Source organism: Xenopus tropicalis, chromosome 5, assembly GCF_000004195.4.
Source record: "Xenopus tropicalis strain Nigerian chromosome 5, UCB_Xtro_10.0, whole genome shotgun sequence".
In the NCBI taxonomy this organism is placed as follows: domain Eukaryota; kingdom Metazoa; phylum Chordata; class Amphibia; order Anura; family Pipidae; genus Xenopus; species Xenopus tropicalis.
The window spans coordinates 74203479-74222819 of NC_030681.2; the positions used below are offsets into that span (position 1 = coordinate 74203479).

A 19341-nucleotide genomic window follows, 5' to 3' on the forward strand; every position below is an offset into this window, starting at 1 on the left:
AGTAACTTCTGTGCTGCAGCTCTGGCTGGTGGTCGCTCAGATTACTGCAGAGAGGGGAGGGGGAGGACAGAGAAGGTAGGGGAAGGAAAGCAGCAAGCTGCTCAGACTTGTGCCATGCCCTGAAGATTTTTTCTGAGAGAAGGGAGTCTGATTGATACCGAAGAACATGTGTACACAAAAGAAAAAAAGGCATTTTAGAGCAGTTAGTCTCCCACGATTTATCATGGGTGACTAACACGACCTGTGGGACATCAGCGTTAACCTTTCCTTCTCCTTTAACCCAGAAGCTAAATTTTTAGCTAATAAATGCTTTAAGAGCTGATCTCAGACTGTAAATGGGCAACCAGAGAGAACTAATTCAGAAGAAACCTTTAAAGGAACAGTAACACCAAAAAATTTAAGTTTTTTAATGTAATTAAAATATAATGTACTGTTGCCCTGCACTGGTAAAAGTTGTATGTTTGCTACATTAACACTACTATAGTTATATAAATAATCTGCTGTGTAGCCACGGGGGCAGCCATTCAAGATGGAGAAAAGGAGAAAAGGCACAGGTTACATAGCAGATAACAGATAAGCTTGGTAGAATACAATAGTATTTTATCTGTTACCTGCTATGTGCCTGTGCCTTTTCTCCTTTGAATGGCTGCCCCCATGGCTACACAGCTTTGTTTATATAAACTTTCTGAGGCAAATACACCAGTTGTACCAGTGCAGGGCAGCAGTACATTATATTAGAATTACTTTTATACACTTTTTTTTTTTGGCGTTACTGTTCCTTTAAAGGGGGTCAGGTGTTATGGGCCTCTATATATAAAATGCATGCAGCTACACACATAGGCCTGCATATCTGTGTCCTCTCATTCATAAAATTTGTCAGTAGTAACTGCTGAATAGAAAAATCCCAATCCATTTGGACAGCTGGGAACCATTTGGCCAGCGATCGCTTCCCAGGTGTCCCCTATCTGCAGGCTGAATAGAATGAAAATGCTGTTATTAGTAAGCCTGCTCTTGTCTGTGAGTTTTGTTCTTGTTCCAGTATTTTGTGCTCTAAAGGCCATACATTGTCTGATCCTCTGCGGTGCCTGACCAATGTAAGATGATATAAGTGGCCATAGACTTGCATTCTACTATTATGAGCCTGTGAATGTTTGGTGTCAAGGACTTCCATGTACCCCTCAAAAATACTGTAGCACCTGAGAAACTGTGCCATGAATTCACCTAATGAAAACCTTGGCACATTTCAATTACTAAATTACAGTATCAGCTGTGTGTGTTGTATTTTATCTATAACATAGATAATCATTTTTTGTTTTGTAATAGTCTGTTTCACATCCATGCCAGTTCTACGTAAATCTATTTGTGATTGTTTGCTTTATCAATGGACTTCTGATAAACAGGTAGGCGTATTGCAGGGTTGATCTTCTTTTCTTTTTTTGCTGTGGTAAATTAATAACACACAAAGACAAAGGCAATTTGGAGCTTTCTGAATAATGAATTTCTGGATACAGGATCCCTTACCTGTATCACTTTCTGTTTAAGCAGTAGTTTCAGGGATAAACTCCACGGGAGATTTTGTTGGATAGCATCGGATCAACAAAATGCATCCTATAAGTCACATGTAGTTGAATGGGTTAAAATATGATGGGGCTAATGGAAATAAATAGCTAATGTGTAAACTGCATGAAATATTTGCCATCCAACATAACACACCTGTTGGAAGGTAATGCATTATGCTGCATCTGCATCCGATGAGATAAAATCTGATGGTGTCTGAGAGACTTTTTTTATGATTGAAATACACTGACCTAATTGTCAGATGTAGATGCGGGAACAAAACGCACCATCTGACTTTATCGGATCCGACTTTACATTACAGCCTATTGAGGTCAGATTTTGTAAGATCCTTCAAAATCTTGTGCTATTGAGTGGTGTTGCATGGCAGATCAGATTAAATCTGACTCACAAAATCTGCCCAAAATCTCCTGTGGAGTTTAGCGCTTAGTGTGATAACATTGTATAAATGATCTAGAAGACATTCTATCCCCCTAGTGCTAGAGCACCAAATGTGGTGAAACTGCTTACATTATTATTCACACCCTAGAGTTCTGTTCTGAAGAGGGGGTGTTTGTCTTGTAAGGCAGCTGCTGTCATTAACAGAGTAATGCCTGGGAAATAATGGTATTATAAAATCTCTCCTTCACTTAATTTTTCCAGTGCCAGTCCTTTAAAACAGTAAACATTATTCATTTCTTTACTGTGTCTAATTAACTCAAATCTAATATAACAGACTTGATAGGACACCTGTAATCCTACAACATCAGGGATAGATTCTTTCAGCAATATTGCTTGATCTTTGTGGGAATAGCAGCCTAAGGGCATGGGCAACAAACCATCCAAGTTTCCTTCCAATCAGCAATAATGTAAATTAAGGTGAGAAAAAAGTACCCCTATGTTAGATAACAGCAAGATAACTAATGTACCACTGGAAGGTAGGATTCGTAGAATATTCTTTTGTATATTTGTTTTCTTCTTATCTGAAAAGCACAAGCAGTTTTGATTTTCATTTTTTTATTTAATTAGAAAATATAAAACATCTGCAAAATAATCTTTTTTTAAGGATTTATCCATCAAGATTTGGTGCAATTATCAATAGAAACAAATATTAAAAGCTAAGGGATTCTGCCTCCAGGCCTAGCAGCTACACCAAATGACATTTATGAGCAAAACAAGGTATAAGCACATTCTATCTTATTGCACCATCTAGTGACAGGATTATGGATTACAGATCCATTCAAAAATGTTTCTGAAAAATGGATGTCATTATAAGCACTGACAGAGATGTACAGTACTCCTTATTGGCTAGAAACCTATTAATAAGTGAAGAATGTTGATTTTTACCACCAAACCAATTTTTCCTATTCATTTTCCCTTAGAATCAATGCCTGTAGCATAATGCATTCTAATGTAAAAGTTTGTAGATGTGCAAGAATGTGCGGTTTTGTATAAGTGAAGGCTGTAGCACACACTAAAATGAAGTGCCATGCTAACTATGCAAACTTCATATTAATCACATAGAAATAAAACCAAGCATCTACAATAATGCTCATACCCCTACTGAAATGCCCCAATTAAGCATAAAATTAAAAAAATGCTGGATATCATGTCTGGTTCCTCCCAGCGGCTTGTTGACATGTGAAGAACCTTAACCAAGACACCTTGCAGGCCCACTATATTGCCCTCATGAAGGTTTTAAGATTGACTGTACTTGAAGCAATGGCAAGTTTCCAAGAGGTGGGGTTATAAATTCCTCCTCCCGTAATAAACGCAGGATGATATGTTTTGTTTGCTTTGGCCACCGATAAATGTTAGTGTTTCTCAGCCAGGTTGGCACGTGCTCCTGAAAGAAACTTCTATTAGTGTGCACATTCATAGCCACTAAACAAGATTGTTGTGCAGTATAGCTGTAGGTGTCTTGAATTGTACAATGTAGTTATGCTTATATATATAAGTCACAAAGCAGTCAGTGACTGACCCATAATCACAGCCATTTGCCCTACCATCTCACTCGCTATTGCTGTCCACAACAGTTTACATGTATACAATACTGTGCAACTTATCAAAATTAGTTGTAGTTTCTATAAGATTTTATTTTATCAAACTATGGGGTCGATTCACTAAAGGGCGATAAAACGAGAGCTATTTGTAGCATGTGTTAAAAATGTTATCGCTTCTTATTTTTTGCGACTTAATGCTCGATTCACTAAAAGGACAGGCATCATAATTAAGACACGATGTTCTTTGCGTTATTTAACTCACATAAGCGTTTTTCTTGCGTAAATTCCCGGGGTCCGTAAATTCCCGATGCGCACAATATATTTTGCCACTTGCTATATTAGCGCACGTAACCATTACTTTCGGAAAACTACTTTTCTGAAAATGATCATTTCCCTGAAAACTGGAGGATGCATCACTCTAGGGTCAATACATACTTGAAAAAATCCCACGGTGTTAATATTCGCACAGACTAATGCGATATTTAGCGCATTTAACGCTTCATATGTGTTTGTGAATCATGTGTTAGTATTATTTCTATGCGAGAATTAACGCAATGCAAGGTAAATAACGCATTGCGATACCGTGTTTTTTTGCGCATGCGGTATGCATCTTAAAGCATGCAAAATGACTTTGATGAATCAGGACTTAATTATTGCATGCTTTTTAACACAAAAAAGCATGCGATAAGCGCTGTCGACCTTTAGTGGATCGGCCCCTATACGTCTTATTTGATAGGAAATCAACTGTTTCTTATGCTCTTTTTTGTAACATTCTGCACAACAAAAGAACAAGCCTTAGTTTTTTAACTTACCATTGTGGCATTTTGGAAAAGCACTGGAATAAATCTGAAATTCAAGCATCCTTGATTTATATACTCTAATTGCATCTAAAAAATAAAATATGCAATAAAATAATTACATTGATGATGTAATATGAAAACTATATTACAAGCATATAGCATGTCAGCAAACACTGCTGCTGTACAGGACAAAATAAATCTGATATCAGTGAAGGCACTAAGCTGAATGATCATAACTCTGCATGGGCACTGTAAAGTATTTCTTTTAATTGGTGTGAATGTATGGGAAAAATTTCGTAATTTACATAATTACATACATCACAAGGGAAAGAAATTTGTTTTTAAATAGTCACTGTGAAGGAAAAATATTTTATGTTTTAAAGGTTATATTTATCTGTCTAGTACCTGCAAATAACTAATGTTAGAAGTAAATCTAGAGAAATTGGACTTGAATGAAGGTGTGAAGTGTTGTGAAACCGTCAGGGCAAAGATGTTAGAACAGCATTGGCAGACAGGTGGTGTCGGAGGGCCCTGTTTAGGGATGGTTTCTCTACCTTAACATAAATAGCCTCCATTACGCCTTGTTCAAACCAGCGGTCTAGAAAGAGGTGTAGAAAGACAAGTGAGTCTTGCCCTGTAGAGTTTATCCTTCTATGCTAAACCATGATTTATCGGTAGCAGAAGGCTTTTTTATATGTGTTAAGTTTTAATCTTCTGGGCAGTGGCTCAGGGGGCTACTTTGGTCTCTTTGAGGAGCATTCTGCTTTTCCAGGCAACTGCTACTTGACTTGCATATCCACTTGTAGTCACATACAGTCTATGGTGGTGGTTTCAGGTGCCATGTATTTAGACTTAAAGGGAAATTAAACTCAAATTTACTGAGGGGTACAAATTTGTTAGGGACCCCCAATGACTCTAATCACTACCCAGGGACTGTGGCTTTTTAAAAGAAAAAAACAACTGGCCAGGGTACTGTCCATTATAGAGTTGTGCCCACATCTTCCTTGATGTTTCCAGAAATACCATATGCTAGAATCCTGTGTCTGGTCTGGTACCCTCAGAATACCTGCAAAGCAGTTGGAATCCAGTGGTAAAACCTGGCCTTTAACTTGCAGGGGGTGCCAGGAGGGATGTGTGATGCTTAGTTGTGGGGATAAAAAGAATTTAAGAATTTTAGTTTTGTAACCCACACTAACCAAAGATTTTGGTTTAGCACCAGTACACTGATTAGTTTTCATACATTTCCTTTCCTTAACATGGTTAAGTAGTGGCTTTATGGAGCTGGTAAGTACTGGTATCAGTAAAATGAAATTTTTGTTTGGAGAAACCAGACAAAAGATCACTGGATGTTCATAAGAAAACTGCTTAAGGTCAAAGGAAAGAACTACGCAGAAGTCTGAAAGCCACAAACTGTAAGCATACAGCTGATTGTGCCTTAACCCTTTAACTGTACGTCATTGCAGTAAAAGCCTTTATCTGCCAACGACATGCGCCGTACATTGTTTGGCAGATAAAGTTACTCTCTGCAGAAGCAGCCACTTCTGCAGAGCGTTTTTAGCGATGACAGCCCCCAGGCAACGATCACATTACGTCTGCTGCTTGGTCCTGCTTCCCCCCAGTGCCAGCCCACTGCCTAGGGGGACTTCCTGCTCCAGGACTGCAGTACCAAGGACCAGGCAAGCTTCAGGACAGGTAAGGCTGATTTTTTTTTGCATTTATACACACTTACTTACACACACTTACACACACAATTTTGCAGTTTTTTTTGTTTTTCATTTTGCACACTTATCTACCCCTATATACACTCAAATACACACTTACACACTGTCACACAACTTTTACACATGTACACACATGTATACACAAACACTTTTTTAAAAAAAAAATTTTTTTTTTTTTACCACTTTGTTTTTAATTTCTTTTCCCTAAAAACTATTTATTTTGACAGCGTGACTATTGGCTTAGATATTCTGACCACTAATTACACTGTCGTGTGACTTATATATATGGTTTTCTGGGGGTCTCTGTATAGTTAGGGGGTGTTACGGCACATAATACGCTGTCAGGGGGCTCTGTGTGCAAAAGCTGATTTGGCAGGCGAGAAATCCATATGCGCTATTTTCATTTTGGGGTCAGTACATACTGCAGACTTTGGTATATCTATGCATATTGGGCATCAAACTGTTCAGTAGACCTTAAGTGTTTCTATTTGGGGTGATTTTCCTCTGTATGCAAGAAATTGTGTGAAATGTGGCAAACTGCAACATTTTTAGGCGATTTTCTGAAATGTCATAAAAATCGGCAAACAGGAAAGCTTTGCGGCTTGGTACTTTGGAGTAAAAAGAAATGTGTACCCATTATAAATTAGGGGGAATGTGTACTTTCCAAAAATATATGGGTTTCTGGGGTGAGTGTACTTTTTTTGTAGCATTATCCCACATAAAGAATGTAAATGTGTTGATTTTGCAGGAGCTGAAATGACAGATCATATGGGGGTATGTTCCCATTGGGGCCCCTACATGCCACATATTTGGGTAAACCTATACATATTTGGTATCAAACTGTTCAGTGGACCCTGGCGTTCAAATTTTCGGTGTTGGTACCTAATGCTATGTGGGAGATAAGATGCTGCAAAGTGGAAGCTTTGAGGGGATTTTTGGAGATGTCATTAAAATTGCCAAATTTAGAAAAGTTTTGCGGCTTGGTACTTTGGAGTAGAAAGACATGGGTACCCATTTTAGATTTGGGGGAATGTGTACTTTCCAAAAATATATGACTTTCTGGGGTGAGCTTACTTTTTACTAGCTTTATCTCATGCAAAATTATGTAAATGTGTTGATTTTGCAGAAGCTGAAATGATAGATCATATGGGGGCATGTTTAATTTGGGGCCCCTACATGCCACATACTTAGGTAAACCTATACATATTGGGCATCAAATCGTTCAGTGGACCCCTGGCATTCAAATTTAGGGTGTTTTATTTATTTATTTATTTAAAGGGGTTGTTCACCATTGAGTTAACTTGTAATATGAAGGGGAGAGTAATATAAGACAAGACATTTGTTTTTAATTATTTGTGGTTTTGTAATTATTTTACATTTTGTTCAACAACTCTAGTTTGGAATTTCAGCAGTTATCTGGTTGCTATGGTTCTAATTACCTTAGCAACCAGGGTGTAGATTGGATGAGAGACAAAAGAGTGACAAAGAGTGAGGGTGTATTACTATAGCAATAAACAAGAAAAGATTCTGGTGATGCAATCCAGCTCAGAATGTGAGCCAGAATACCTAATGCTTGCTTTCAGTTCATCAAGATTGCGCATGTGCAGTAGAGTGAAAAGCCGAACTTTAACAACAAAGTCTACATTTTTTACTATTCTGCGCATGCGCCGGCCCAGGGATTTTGACACAGAAGGAAGAAGGAAGCGCTCGCTGCAGGTACCCCAAGGCTGGTGCCGTTTTCTCCAGGGGCATCATCCCAGGGTAATAGGTAAGCGATTAAAGTTGCTTGGGGGTGCCTAACATTTTGGCACCCCCAAGTGACTTAGCCTTTCCTTCTCCTTTAATTTAAATATATGTGGTTAAGACACTTATATCGTAATGTACAGTGGCATTATGCTGTTGTTTTAAGCAGAGGATCAAGCAGCCAGTCTGGTTACCTTCTATACACTTTCTGGCTGAAGTCAAATTGATTTTGTACTGTATGGTATCTTGTATTGTTAAAGTTTTCTTTAACTGGAGTTGTGTTTTATTGCTAGTAGCAAGAGTTATATGCTTTGGTACGTTTCTTTTGTCAGTTTTTCTTTCTTTTAGCCATATACAAAACAATCGCCTTTAGTATCGCTCTTTCATGTTTCAGATTATTAATTAACATGGTTCCTTGTTACTGCTGCCCATTAGCTCCCACAGCGCCTTACTACTTACCATTTTGTGTATGTATCGAGTATGCAGACCATGATCATCAGCAGTACGGGATGAATCAGCTTCTACGTCCACCTTGTATTGTGGACTGATCGCTACTATTATCATGATGCTCATCTGTGGCAAAAAAAATCATGTGCAGGTCTGTATAATATAAAGTATGTGATAGGAAAAGAGAAAAGGGGTCCCTAGCTACTGTATGTAGATCCACATGAGGGCATAAATAAATTCCATAAATGAGCGATTACCAACATGCAAAGGACCTTGGGTGACTATATAATATTAAAACAGGTACACTCCAAATCAACATGTCGGTGTTACAGTAAAGCACTTTACACTCTTCGCAGAAAAGTGGCAGTGTTTTCCTCACAGAATAACGTGAGGTACTGTACTTCCCCCTGAATTTTATAGTGTAACAACTGCAGCCACAATACAGCTTTGGCCCTTTTCTGCAATTGCAACTATACATTACACCCAAGATACTTTGTATTTTCTCTGTACAATATTACTGACAAAATTCCAAGAAAACCTCCCAGCACACTTGTGATAACACTGAAATCTCTTTTTTTTATTATTGTACCTGCCACTACCCAGTTTACTGGTGCAGGCCACAGAACTGTAACTATGCGAAGAGGGTTTTACTTACATCACTGAGGAACCTTTCCATCCACCCGATACTGTCTATGCCTCTTGATGGTCCCTCGAGTACATCCACCTGTGTATAAATCATTACGTTTTTAGGTAGTACAGGTATAGGACCCCTTATCTGGAAACCCAATATCCAGAAAGTTCTGAATTATGGGAAGGCCATCTCCCATAGATTCATTTTAAACACATAATTCTAATTTTTAAAAATGATTTCCTTTTTCTCTGTAATAATAATAATAATTGACCCCAACTAAGATATAATTATTCCTTATTGGAGGCAAAACAAGCCTATTGGCTTTATTTAATGTTTAAATTATTTTTTAGTAGACAAGGTATGGAGATCCAAATTACAGAAAGATCCTTTATCCAGAAGACCTCAGGTCCCAAGCATTCTGGATAACAGATCCCATACCTGTACTGGCATTGCTAAAGAAATCCTAAGCCTTCTCTAGGCAGTGTTGCTTCCCCCAGATATTGCTGCACTACAACTCCCAGCATATTATTAAGTTTTAAAAGTGTGATGTGAGCTGTAGTCAGTAACCATAGAGACTGGTTCTTAAAGGGGTTGTTCACCTTTTAGTATGATATAGAGAGTAATATTTTGAGACAATTTGCAATAAATCTTCATTTTTTATTATTTGTAGTTTTTTTTTTTAATCCAAAATTACCTTAGCAACCAGGGTGTGGTTTGAATGAAAGACTCATATATGAATAGGAGAGGACCTGAATAGAAAAATAAGTAATATAAAGTAACAATTAAACTGTAGCCTCACAGAGCAATAGTTATTGGGCTGCCGGGGTCAGTGACCCCCATTTGAAATGTAAGAAAAAGAAGGCAAATCATTCAGAAACTATAAAAAATAAAGAAGATCAACTGAAAAGTTGTGTAGAACTTGACAATCTATAACATACTAAAAGTTAAGTAAAACCCCTTTAAGGCAACTTTGCTAAATACATTTATTTCAAGTCCTTCACAATCATTGGCCAACTTGACCTTCTTGGTTTCACATAATAATCACTTATCAATACTGCCTTTTGAAAGTTTGATTACAGGCATGGTTATCCCAATATGTTGGATAACAATAACACTGGCTTGCCCAGAGAGTGAATCACTTTAGAATAGTCTGTAATTAAGTTTGTAACACCTACTTTGGAGACGTAGAGGGTGTACAAATATTAGTTTTATGGACAGTTAATATCCTCTTTAGACTCTTAACTCCTTAACGGTATCAAATTGGTTGTCCCACAGATACTCTGTGATGCTAGCATCTCTTCACTACCTCATCTGCCAAAGCACAATGTACCCATAGACAAGGTACATGGGCAAATTAAATTTTCAGTTTGGAAACATCAAATGTTATCTAATGAATCTGACACCTGAAGTGAAATATTTTATCAGTATTTAGTTGCTGAAAAGGTTAATTTCAAAAAACACATATACATATACATTTTCAGTATTAGATACACAATACTAAGGGAGCAAATCTGAATTTAGCCTATGCATCATTAACACTTACTGCCCCTACCCTGACAATTTTTTGTTTTTAAATTAAAGCTGGGATCAATTGCAGTACTGTACTACAGAGACCTTATCCGCACACCCTAGTACTCCAAAATTATATGCCCGGTGCACACTGCTGGAGGGATCGGCACCCTCCAAAACCAGTACAACCACAAAAAAAGCAAATGGCACTCAGGGCTATAAACATGGGAAAAACCCTTAAAATTTTATTGCGGAGGTGCTCCGCAATAAAATTTTAAGGGTTTTTCCCTTGTTTATAGCCCTGAGTGCCATTTGCTTTTTTTGTGATCAATTGCAGTACTCACACAGGCCTGAAATCCATTGGCACAGAGAAGATATGCAAGGCGGAGAACCTCCCATTCAGTGTCTACAGAGTATGTGATAAAGACTTTACCTGCAATTCAAATACAAATAAGTATCAAACCAAATAGTATAAAAATAAATCAAAACAAACAAGTCCATAAATTAAGTTATGTATGGTAAAGTGGAATGACACAGGCAATAAGTATTGAACACACTTCCTGAAATGTATTTAATACTTAGACGAATAGCCTTTGTTGGTAATGACAGCTTCAAAGCACCTCCTGTATAGAGAAACTAATTACATGCATTGCTCAGGTGTGACTTCAAACATTGAAGGTTCCAGGAGCCTCTTCTATGAACTCTGATCTTCAGTTCTTTCCATAGACTTTCAATTGAATTCAAGTTGGGCGATTGACTGATTATTAATTAACCATGTCATTCTAGCAGCTTTATTTGCTTTCTCTTAATTTATTTCAGAGTTTCCTTGGCTGTGTGTTTGGGATCATTGTCTTGCTGGAATGTCCACTCTCGTTTCATCTTCAGCATCCTGGTAGATGGCAGCAGATACTTATCAAGAACGTCTTGGTACAATTCTCTATTCATTCTTCCTTCAATTATATGAAGCCTGCCAGTACCATATGCTGAAAAACAGCCCCACACCATGCTGTTCCCACCTCTAAACTTCACTGTTGGTATGGTGTTTTTGGGGTGATGTGCAGGGCCATTTCTCCTCCAAACATGGTGTGTGGAATGACATCCAAAGAGTTCAATTTTGGTCTCATCTGACCAGAATGTATTCTCCAAGAATTTCACTGGCTTGTCCAAATGTTGGTTGCTTGCTTTTCCTTAAGCAGTGGAGTCTTGTGTGGGTGAGCGTGCAGAGATGCCATGTCAGTTGAGTGCATTACTTATTATTTTCTTTGAAACAACTGTACCTGTTAATTCAAGTTCTTTCTGAAGCTCTCCACAAGTGCTCTCTGGCTCTTGGACACCTGGTTGTGGCTGGGTTAGGGTGAAATGACGTTCTTTCCACTTCCAGATTATGCCCCAACGGTGCTCACTGGAACATTGAGAAGCTTAGAAATATGTCTGTAACCAATGCCATCAGTATGTTTTACAACAATAAGGTTGCAAATGTCTTGAAAGAGCTCTTTGCTTTTACCCATCACAAGATGCTTCTTGTGTGATACCTTAGCAGTGAGAAACCTTTTTATAGGCCATCAATTAGGACTAAACCAGCTGATATTAATTTGCACTGATAGGGGGCAGGATTGCTTTCTAAATACTGACAGATTTCAGCAGGTTTCTTGGCTTTTTATGCCTTTTTGCACCTCCTTTTCTTGAGTTCACTTACGCATTTCTTCTGGTAAATTGCATGTCTTTAGTACACCTCTTGGTTCGATTCGGGCACTCTCTTCATACCTTCTACGATCCAGATTTTTTTGCCCCTCACTTTCATCCATTCTGTACGGAACAGCAGCCACAGGCATAGCAATCTGTCGCTGTGGTATACTACAAAGAAGCAGAACATTTTTATACTTATATTGTACCAAGACATATGCAGTATATGCATAATTGACAACTAGTAAGGACTAGTAAGGATGAAAGTCTAAAGAGGACTGGAAAATCAGTTAATATTAAGGTTAAATGTTAAAAAATATCATAATATTAGCAATTTTTCATTTTACTAATTTACTAATTTCTTATTTTTTTAAGTTTTGAATTATTTCAAAACTTCACCTTCTCCTTCTGCCTCTTAATAGTTTTTAAATAAGAGACACTGACCCCAGCAACCTAAAAGAAAGCTGCCGTTCAGGGTTCCATTATCTGGATACCAGTTATCCAAAAATCTTCAAATTACGGGAAGGCCATCTCTCACAGACTCCATTTTAATCAAATATTTCAGATTTTTTTAAAATTATTTCCCCTTTTCTCTGTAATACCAGAAGAGTACCTTGTTCTTGATCCCAACTAAGATCTAATTAATCCTTATTTTAATGTATTATTTAAATATTTAAATGATTTTTTAGCAGATTATGGTCTTATTTATTCATTTACGAGTTTATAAATTAAAGACATTTTTCCCAATTGGAATAAACTTGCATTTTTAAAAAAATCTGAATATAGGTATGGAACCTGTTATCCAGAATGTTCGGGACCAGTGGTTTCCTGGATAAGGGATCTTTCCGTAATTTGGATCTCCATAACTTAAGTCTGCTAAAAATCATTTAAATATTAAATAAACCTAATAGGCTAGTTTTGCCTCCAATAAGGATTAATTATACCTTAGTTAGGATCAAGTAGAAGTTCTGTTTTAATTTGACAGAGAAAAAGTTTGCTTTTAATGGAGTCTATGGCAGATAGTCTTTGTTTGAATAAAAACCCAAATTCCTCTTTTCACAAAAGCACCAGCCTGGAGTAAAAGGTTAGCGATGGCCTTTCCTTCTCCATTAAGGTATAGAGATCCAAATTACAGAAGGACCCCTTATCCAGAATACTCCAGTTTCCAAGCATTCTGGATAACAGGTCCCATACCTGTAACAAGTATTTTATGTATGATTCTGTTTTTTAAGGACTGATCAGTTTTTGTTCAAAACTAATCATTAGGGTTGAGGAGAATGCCTCGTACAGATACAAATAAACAAAAGGAATTCTGGGAATGAATTCCAAACAAGCTCCAAGATAATCCTATTTACATAGATTTATCCTATAGGCTAGAGCTTGTTCAATGTATTTGGCTGTAGAAAAGGTGTAACAGTTTAGGCAAATGTAAGCAAAAAGGGAACTGATACATGGATTTGAAGAGCTGTTATATATTCTCAACATTTATTGTTAAAATTCTTACATATACAGGAAAAAGTGAGTGGAGACTTGCCATTTATCTTCAAATTCTTCACAAGCTGTCTTTTCTGAGTTCATTACTTAGCTGAATCAATTGCAACTCTCTGATTATCAGGGAAATATGCTGCATAATGTTTATATACTCTGCATTTCCCAAGTTCTGTGCCTGCCTTTTGAGTTCCTGAGAGCACTTTTGTTTTGTCTTCTTCCAATCCTGACCCCTGCCCATGTATTTCTTTTCAACCCAATTTCAATTCACAGTTGAATTTAAAATAGCCCTCTCTTGAATAAGGACTATAACTTATATCTGTTTCTGTAATGTTAATCTATAGTGTTATGCTTATATATTGAAATATGTATTTGTTTTATTTAGTATACATATGGAAAAAACCTTGCACTTGGTATTAAAAATAATATGCTATGTCATTTTCTCTTAAGGGCTTTAAAAACTTGCAACTATTCTATTGTTGCTGGAAACGTTGTTTACATGGCTTAAAAAAGAGCCTCTCTGGGCTCAAAACATTGCATTAAATGTGCACGAAGATGGTGATGTCACTTTTTGTACTATTTAATACATTTCTGCAATTTAAGTGGGTGATGTCTGCTAACTTTATATGACTGGTGATTTACCGTAAAAATGTGCACCACTAAATAAGACTGGGAGTGCAAGTGCTTGTCATTATTGCACACACATATATAAATTGTATATTATACTAATTTATACAGCAAGAGGCAGAGGATACAGTAAAAGGAAGTGGATGTGGGCGCTTTAGCACCAAATACATTATATGCAGTGAGAGGCAGTAGCTTCTGGAACCATAGACCCCCATTTCCTTTTCAAAAAACATATTACAACTAAAAAACATACATTAGTTGGTTCAGGAATAATGTTTAAAATGGTAGAATGGATTACTTGCAATGTACACAATGTAATATACTGATAAAAACTTCACCATAAAAATCATGATAGAATCCCTTTAAACAGAAGCTGGTATTTAAAGGGGTTGTTTACTTTAATAAGTAGTAGAAAGTAGAAAGTGATATTCTGAGACAATTTGCAACTGGTCTCTCACCCCGCTCTCCAGCTTGGGATTTTATCTGGTTGCTAGGGTTCAAATTAGCAACCAAACTGTGGTGTGAGTGAGACTTTGGAATGAGAATAGGAGAGGGCCTGAATAGAAATAGAAATAATAAAACGTAACAATAAAACTGTAGCCTCAGAGCAATAGTTTTATCATTTAAAACCTGAGAACAGAAAAAAATGACTAATTGAAAAGTTGCAATTAATCAATCAATAAATAACACTTAACAGTTATTTTTAATGTGACCATCCTTCTAAATCCTGGAGCCTAGATTAACTTCTAGACCAGTCTGTGGTGGGGTGAGAAATAGATAGGGAGTTCTATTTTTATATTAATTATTTATCCTTTTTTTGAATTACAAATCCCAAAATCACCTTAAACAAATGAAGAACATTGGACATACTTGTAGTTTGACTGCTGGGGTGGTTCATGGTAATACTGCTGTTGTAGAGGCACATTAGCATTGAGCATGCAGTGTGGATATTGCCTCCCGTCAAAAACATGTAGAGAGAAGCAACAGTAGGGCATGCATATTAAAAAAAAATGCTACCAGTTTTACAATGACCTAAAAATAAATAGTGGTTGTATGCTTTTGCGTTATAAATGTGTTTCATAACCGTGTACTGTATAAAGGTCCACTTGTAAGCTCTATGCACTTTACAGAGGCAAAAGGCTGGAAACAAGTACAAAACTGCAACACTGGCAAGGTGCAATATTAGCCCAAAAGGCACCTGCCTTGAACAGCATAAAAAACTGCCCCTGTATACAGCGCTGCATGTGTTGGACAGCGCTGCATACAGGAGTAACAAAGGAGAAGTTGGAAGCAGTGAAGTGCTCTGGAGCCCTGTATTTACAACTTGTTCAGGACAGCATTAAATACAGGGTAAAACTGCACGTGAGTGCAGATCTCTGCTGTTTGTGCCAGATTTTTAAGCCAGCCCACAGTGCAGTTTGTACCGCCCTCTGGGTATGGAAAAAGGACTTTATTTGAGCACTTGTGCTAGTAACCATAGTAAAGTGTATTAAATGTACCTATGAGCAACCAAAAGTTATAGCTTTCAATGCATTTGTTTTAGTAGCACATGCAAAGTTAGCATTCAACAGAGCATATGTTGAGTGGTGAACAACATGGAGGATGTATAGCAGAACAATAAGAAATAAAGAAGTTGGAAGGGCTCTAACATGATTTTCATAGGGGCCCTTGGCTGTGGGTTTGTGCTTTAGTGTTCCTAAAATAGTGTTCCACAAATTCATGAAAAAAAATGCTGAAAATATGCACAGTACGAAAACTTAGAAAAAATACTAATTTTTTGTATTCGGAAACAATCGTACTTTGATAAATGTGCCCCCTAGATTGCAGTTACCATATGATGAATTGCACAAGTTAGTATCGCATACAGTAAATGGTTCCAGTTAACCTAGTGGTCTGTAACTAGAGCTGGGCGGTATGACCAAAAATTTATATCACGGTATTTTTCAAAATTATATCGGTATCACGGTATTTGACGGTATATAAATAAAAAATAAATAATAAATATTGGTGGCCCCCCCCCCAACAACCCCAGCCCCCCCCAACAACCCCAGCCCCCCCCAACAACCCCAACACCAACCCCAGCCCCCCCAACAACCCCAACACCAACCCCAGCCCCCCCAACCCCAGCCACAACCCCCCCAGCCACAACCCCCCAGCCAGCCCCCCCAGCCACAACCCCAACCCCCCCAGCCACAACCCCAGCCACAACCCCCCAGCAGAACTTACCCAACTTGTGGTTCCTCCAGCTCCAGTGATGCGTCCTAGCGACGTCGCGTGCACGCTGACGTCACATGCGCACCGACGTCACATACGCACGGGCGCAACCCGGATGTGATTGGAGAAAAACAGCAGGAGGCGCGCATACCGGTATAGCGGTATGTTTAAAACTCATACCGTTTTTTTTTTAAAAAAACGGTATACCGGTTAAACCGGTATACCGCCCAGCACTATCTGTAACCACTCTAAACAGGACTGTACACTGTAAAAAGATATTAAAGGACATGTAAAGCCTACATTTGCCTACAATGTATATCAGTTGGGCACGTCTCCCCCACCCAAATAGCATTATTTGTACTGCATATATCCCCTCCGTTCGCCAGCACCATCATTTCCCTAAAGCAAATAGCAGCTTTCACCCGGTGGCCATTTTTCAGACACATCATTCATCAAGAATGCAGGCTTACACAGGCAGAACTGTCTGATAAAAGTTCTGATTTGTTTGAGCTGAGTTCAGGAGAGTTGGTTGAGAGAAGGAAATTAAAGTGGGTTACAGGAGGAGAAGGAAATCTAAGTGATTAAGGAGATGTTGCAGCTTTACCAATAACCTCTGGACAGCCAGTGTGGCAGATATTGAAAGATTTCAAAGAAGCTGTTCACTGATTACATTTTTGTGTATGGGGTTTATATGCCCTTTAAATACAAACAGAAGTGACAAAGAAATGGAAAGTGTGCATTATTTTGCAAAGAAAAGAAGGTAAGGAGAAGAAAGCTCTCTTGGCAATGCTGAAGATGTAACAACCCACCTCCTTTGAGATTATTTCCATGGTCCAAGCTGTATGAAATAAGAGTTTGTGGAGCTTCCAAGTTATTTATACCCATTCGATCAGGGGACTGGGAGCCATAGCATGTGTCTTTACTTGGAAGATACATCTGCTGACCACGGCCAGAGGGATTCTGAGATGCTCTAGCCCCTTGGTCAGCATCTCTAGAAATGTCCTCTGCATAGCAAGATTCATAATTTTCCTCTGGTATAGGGAAGCTCATCCTACAAATACACATAATAAAAGGAAACCAAATCAGCATTGCAGACAACATAAGAAAACCATTACAACAATGAAGCCACGACTGCAATATTATCACCAAGGGTTACAAACAAAGGTAATAACATATCTAACAAAAAAAAAAGAGGACATTTTAAATGACCCGGTGTCAAACGCACACTGTTTGTTTCAAATGTTTTAATCCCTGAATACTACATGGCTAAACAATTCTCGCTCTGCAGGTCAATGGAAGCGCATAAAATAAAACAGAAACAAAATATAGTGCAGATCAAATGGATATTGTGTGAACCAAGATCCCATAAGTGCTTAACAAATAGTTAATGCCAAAGTGTAACACCCAATCCTAGTGTCTCATATATATGCTCACCAAACACCCATTAAAAGTACAGCGTATAAAACAACCCGACCGGGCCTTGATTGAAGTGGGGTCAGAATCCTCAGTATATATAGAATGGAAGAGGAGGCAATAATAGTGTAAATCGTTTAATATACAGATAAAACCCTGCACATTGCAGGCTACTTACAGTGTGTACAACGATAAAAGCAGTAATCAATTGCAGCTCAACGCGTTTCACGTGCTCTCTGCACGCTTCCTCAGGAGCCAGTAAAGTGAGCCAGTCGGGTTGTTTTATATGCTGTACTTTTAATGGGTGTCTGGTGAGCATATATATGAGACACTAGGATTGGGTGTTACACTTTGGCATTAACTATTTGTTAAGCACTTATGGGATCTTGGTTCACACAATATCCATTTGATCTGCACTATATTTTGTTTCTGTTTTATTTTATGCACTTCCATTGACATTTTTCTGCACACACATTTGAGGCTCAACTAAAGGGGAGCTGATTTGGAGCGGAAGCTGCACACAATCACTTTGAAGATTATTTCATCAAGGACTATCACCAAGAAGCGCTAAGTTTTTTAGGGTATTTTACCCTAAAACATTGTTTTGTTCTCACTCTGCAGGTGTGTACCCAAAATACTCTCAGTATCCTATATGGCTCATAGAGTATAATAACTCCCTTTGGGAATTTCCTTCACTCAGTGAATTAACTCCTATGTGAAATCCTAGAGTTCCCCCCTCAATCTTTAAACTCTTTTTTCAGGTGATGCTCATCCTTGGTTATAAAAATCCCTTTCGGAACTTGCTTCCGGGTGTTCCATCTAGGATAAGTCATACACTTTCAGACAGCGCTGCCATCGGCTGGGAGGTGGGGGAGGGGAGACAGTCCTCCGGGGCCGGTGGGTTGTGGGTTTTAGGGGGAGCCCCGCTGTGCGGCACTTACGTAAATTATCGGGCCCCCTGCTGTCAGTGAGTTGGCGACTGCGGAAGGGAGTGCGGAGTGCCTGCAAAGTCTTTCCTGACAAACCAACAAGTGTCATCCTGCGTCACGGCTACAGGTAAGCGCAGTGACGTATCACATTGGCGCTTTGTGGGAGTGACAAGTTGGAGTAGCGCAGTCTGAAGCTGCTAAATCGTGGAGGCTGCTGATTTTTCGTCTTTTCCCCGTAAGGTTACCAATTCTCTTAGAAGTTATTTATATTTTCTGTTCCAACTCTGTGCCAGGAAACGAAATAAAATACTTTTTCGTGATTGCCAATGGCACTTGCTGCTATCAGAGCTTCTTCTCCCAATCTATCAAAATGTAAAGAAGTTTTGTGCGAACTGGGCTAGGTGAAATTAGTAGTATTTTTTAATCTTTTTATTTTTACATGTTTATTGAACATGCTGTCCGTTACAGTAACCATCTCACGCAGATCTGCAGTATAAGACAAAAACATGGTAAAATCCTTTATGCTTTCATAGTGTCTTATAATAGTAATGGTTTATGTAAAAAGAGTAAGTGACGTAC

The 19341-nt window shown here is 38.3% G+C and overlaps 1 protein-coding gene across 4 annotated transcripts; it reads right to left on the reverse strand.

Moving 5' to 3' along the window:
* Positions 1–2554: 2554 nt before the first annotated feature.
* LOC105947414 (adapter protein CIKS) lies at positions 2555–18938 on the reverse strand. Of its 4 annotated transcripts, none has more exons than XM_031902583.1 (9): positions 18775–18938; positions 17230–17471; positions 15077–15167; positions 12105–12262; positions 10753–10841; positions 8924–8992; positions 8281–8394; positions 4370–4444; positions 2555–3400 (listed from the first exon to the last, which is right to left on the reverse strand). In XM_031902583.1, the coding sequence occupies exons 2-9, from the start codon at positions 17468–17470 to the stop codon at positions 3242–3244; spliced, it is 996 nt and encodes a 331-aa protein (XP_031758443.1). In that variant the 5' UTR covers position 17471; positions 18775–18938; the 3' UTR covers positions 2555–3241. The 4 variants fall into 4 exon arrangements, with proteins under 4 accessions (XP_031758443.1, XP_031758444.1, XP_031758442.1 ...); XM_031902584.1 differs by lacking the exon at positions 18775–18938 and adding an exon at positions 18012–18684; XM_031902582.1 differs by lacking the exon at positions 18775–18938 and adding an exon at positions 17855–17929.
* Positions 18939–19341: the final 403 nt, after the last annotated feature.

Bases quoted from the DNA above. Each gene is read 5' to 3' on its own strand.
- LOC105947414 (XM_031902582.1), bottom strand. The intron at 8,993-10,752 runs GTGAGTACTGCA...ATTTATACACAG, and splicing joins CCAATGGATTTCAGGCCTGT to GTGGATGTACTCGAGGGACC. The intron at 3,401-4,369 runs GTAAGTTAAAAA...AGTTTCTTTCAG, and splicing joins TTTTCCAAAATGCCACAATG to GAGCACGTGCCAACCTGGCT.